At 35.9% G+C, this 4,337-nt stretch overlaps 1 protein-coding gene across 1 annotated transcript in view; it reads left to right on the top strand.

The window, feature by feature from the left end:
• Positions 1-4,281, top strand: part of LOC106871898 (uncharacterized) — a 21,275-nt gene extending 16,994 nt beyond the window's left edge. The window contains exon 5 of the mRNA XM_014918651.2: positions 2,254-4,281. Within this exon, the coding sequence (XP_014774137.1) occupies positions 2,254-2,316 (63 nt within the window). The 3' untranslated portion in view covers positions 2,317-4,281. The remainder of the gene's footprint in view (positions 1-2,253) is intronic.
• The last annotated feature ends 56 nt before the right edge of the window (positions 4,282-4,337 follow it).

Below are 4,337 nucleotides of genomic sequence, written 5' to 3'. Positions count from 1 at the left end.
TTGCCAGTACCGCCTGACTGGCCTTGTAGGGTTTTCGAGCGAGATCGTTGCCAGTGCCCCTGGACTGGCTCTTGTGCGGGTGGCACATAAAAGACACCATTTCAAGCGTGGCCGTTTTCGTGCGGGTGACACGTAAAAGCACCCACTACACTCTCTGAGTGGTTGGCGTTAAGAAGGGCATCCAGCTGTAGAAACTCTGCCAAATTAGATTGGAGCCTGGTGTAGCCATCCGGTTGCACCAGTCCTCAGTCAAATCGTCCAACCCATGCTAGCATGGAAAGCGGACGTTAAACGATGATGATGATGATGATGATGATATATATGTAATATATATATACACACACAAACATACACGTTTGTGTGTGTGTGTTTATATATACATATTTGTATAAGTTAATACTTAACTGTTGGGTGTGTTCCTAGTTGTAGGCTGATAAAGCACGTTCACTGTCTATGGCTACCTGGTGTCCTCTAAAGTGATTACACAATTGTCGCTGGATCTACCTCAGGAACTCCTCAGTGCACATTGAGTATAAAACAAATAATAGAGATGGAAAATGGAACACACAAGAAACTTTATTGGTCATCATCATTATTTCAACTCATCCTGCATTAATTCCTTGAAAGAAGCTGTTCATAATGGAAATTTCATTATTATGAATTTGAATCGGGAACTTTAGTGATAGTGAGTCTTTCATTAACTGATTACACAACCTTAGATACATTGCAGTTACTTTCTTGAGTTGTTGTTGGTACTCCGTCGCTTACGACGTCGAGGGTTCCAGTTGATCCGATCAACGGAACAGCCTGCTCGTGAAATTAATGTGCAAGTGGCTGAGCACTCCACAGACACGGGGAGATTCAGCGTGACACAGTGTGACAAGGCTGACCCTTTGAATTACAGGTACAACAGAAACAGGAAGAAAGAGTGAGATAAAGTTGTGGTGAAAGAGTACAGCAGGGTTCGCCACCATCCCCTGCCGGAGCCTCGTGGAGCTTTAAATGTGTTTTTGTTCAATAAACACTCACAACGCCTGGTCTGGGGATCGAAATCGCGATCCTATGACCGCGAGTCCGCTGCCCTAACCACTGGGCCATTGCGCCTCCACACTTTCTTGATAGAGCTTGCTGATCCTAACTGTTGATTTTCTAAGTTTCCTCCACTCAGCATCAATTTAAGAAGCATCTTTGGTTCAGTTGAGCTTTTCTGCTACCTCTTCACAATCCACCATGCTGCAGTCCCATGACTTTGCTGTATCTCTGGCAGGGTGGCTGAACAGGTGCTATGCCTTGCCAAAAGGCAGCCCATAACTATACAGGGCATGGCTGTTACTCAGAGTTGAGCATTGTAATAAGACTGATTCAAAAGTAATGGAATGATATCTGTTAAAAATTTCAGTAAAGAATATTCCTGTTCCTTTCTTATTTCACCTCCTCTGTGAAATAATGTGTGTACGTGTATGTGTATCTGTCTGTTGGTCAGTCTGTTGTCTTTTGGTCGGCCAGTTGGTTGGTTGATCAATCAATAGAGATATAAATTGCGTGTGTGTGGAAAGCTGAGTGGATAAATTATTGGACTGATGATGAGCTCACCAATTTTGAGTTCAAATCTGCTGCAGGATTGCCATTATGCAGAACATTTGGTTTTACATTACTTCAGTTATAGGTACTGTATCAGTGAGGAAATTTACCTATTGACTTGTATTCTATCCAGAGACATAAATTTGTGTATTTGTGAAGAAAGTCTCTTTAATTGAGTGGTTTGTTTGATAGTAATGTTTACTTTGGCTAATTGTATGTTGAACAATGTCCATTTTGCAATGATTGAACTAATCAACTGCTTGAAATAAACCAAATTTCTCTCAGCTCAAACCCTACTATCTTATAAAGGGAATTACACATTATATATATATATATATATATATATTGATAGAAAGGACAAGAAAAAAAAGAAAGAGACTTTGATATGTAAATAGAGGAATTTATCTGTAAAAATATGACACTTATTCGGTAGCCATGATAAAACTCAGAGTTTTGGATGCCGGGGTGAGAACCCACGCCAACATCTCTTCAGTTATCCGAATAAGTGTCACATATTTTTACAGATATATATGTATATATGTATATATATATATATATATATATGTGTATATATATATATATATATATATATATATATATATATATATATAAATCCTTGATAAACTGTTATTGTTTATTTATGATTGATTGCTTTCTTTTTCCATTTTTCAGGGCCTTCTACAACGTTGTGACTGTCTTACTGAAATGTTAAACATCTGTCCTGCCACCGTGTGATGAGGTTTTGCATTGAGTTTCATCAGCGCTCATCTTCTGTTTCTCATCTTGTCCACCTTCACGACATTTTGCTCATTTCATTGTGTTTCTTCCAACTTGTCTTTCCACCCTGATATCTTGAATGTCAGGTAGTTGATAGAATTCCTTCATCATTACTAGTTACTTGTTACTGTCTGTTTTTATATTAGCATCTGTCTTATGTACATTATGGTGTGCTCCCAAATTTTTAACAGCTAGGACACGTTATTAAAATTTTTAAAGTTGGTTCCCTAGGTTACGAAAAAAATTAATCAAAGCTTTTGTATAAGAAAATTCTGAATTTAGCCAATCAGTGTTGCTTCATTAATATATTAATTTTTGGGTAAAATCTGTAACCCAGGGAAACTGGTGATGGTCTGTGTAAGCTTAAAAATCATTGAATATGAGGAGCAGAAGATAAGTGAAGTTTATTTTCTGTGAGGCTTATAGAAGATAACATTTTATTGCTTTGGCTGTTTGTTTGAGTGTGAATTGAAGTTATGGGATTAGATTTGGTGGGGAGAGTGTTTTCCAAGTAAGAGGACTGGTATAAGAGAGTGGGAAACCAAGGAATTGAGGTGGTGAAGGACAATAAACATGTCAGATAGAACGATAAATAAACTTAGCTTAAACACAAGAACAGATACAGTTAAGATAATGTGGTCAAGGTATAATAGGAAAAGGGACAAGAAGGCAGATAGGTACAATACATCAAACCTCAATAAATAGTTATCGCGATGGGTTGTAGTAATGCAGGGAGTGAAAGGGGCTGATGGTATAAAGAGTAGAGGCTAAACAGCAGAAGATAGAGAAGGAACATGCATGCAAATACATTATTACATTCACACGTTTTATTTACACATGTGTATATATATTCATATTTCTGTGTATCTACCCAGATAAATAAAGATACTCATGTACATTTTTTAAAATTCTCATTATGGCAAATAAGCTTTATAAATTATTTTACATTTAACATTAAAAACAGAAAAGTTTACACAGCAATTAATAATTATATTTCACTTTTAAATGTGAGAAAGCCAATTAAATTTCTACAGCAAGTATCATTTGATTCAGTGGCTTGATTGGCTTTCTAACTACTTTTGAGTAGTTCTCTCTTCAGTGTCCAATAAAAACTGGTTTTTATTTAACAATTACAACAAAAGACATTCCCAACTGATTCATGATAAGGAGCTTCACTTCTTCACCAATAAACACACACCTATATATATATATATATATATATATATATATATATATATACCTGTATACAAATCTCTCTCTTTCTCTACTCTCTCTCTCTCATATATATATTATTGATTTATATCTATGAATGTATATTTCTCTCTACACACACTCTCACACACAAGTTGTTTATTGTATGTTCTGTCCATAAAGCATTTGCCTGTAGTCTGATGTTATTCTACAGCTTACACTGTTTCATGTTTCGTAGTAACTGTCTACATGAACCTCTCTATTTTTTTATTTTTTATTTTTAGAGAGAGTCTATCTTAGAATTAGCAATGTTCATGTAAATTGAAACACTACCATCAAGACACTGGCTCAACTCAACAGTGTCTTGGTAGCAGTGCCTGCTTAAATTGAAACACCTTCACCAAGATGGGAAATTCAACAGTATCCCTTTACATTGAAACACTGTCTACATGTTGAACTATGTCTTTCTTATTTTGTAACATTGCCTACTCTGCTACTCCTCAGCATTTCCTTCTTTACCCAACAATGCCTACATCAGGTTCAGCTGTCTCTTCTCATATTGAGACATTGTCTACTGTATAGTCAGCAATATGTCCTTGGTATAAACAATACAGTCTGCTGCCTATATATACAGATTACACTGTGTTCATAAATGAATTATGTATTTTATCAACATAGTTTCTTTGTAGACAAATAAAAAAAACTGATTAAAAATTGATCTTAAAATGCTAATACATTTTTATCTTTATCTGTACATATGTGCATATCATCATCATCATCATCATCAT

The sequence above is a fragment of the Octopus bimaculoides genome, chromosome 20, assembly GCF_001194135.2.
Source record: "Octopus bimaculoides isolate UCB-OBI-ISO-001 chromosome 20, ASM119413v2, whole genome shotgun sequence".
Lineage (NCBI taxonomy): Eukaryota > Metazoa > Mollusca > Cephalopoda > Octopoda > Octopodidae > Octopus > Octopus bimaculoides.
Note: the sequence above shows the minus strand (reverse complement) of the source record. Positions and strands in the feature narration are given on the sequence as shown.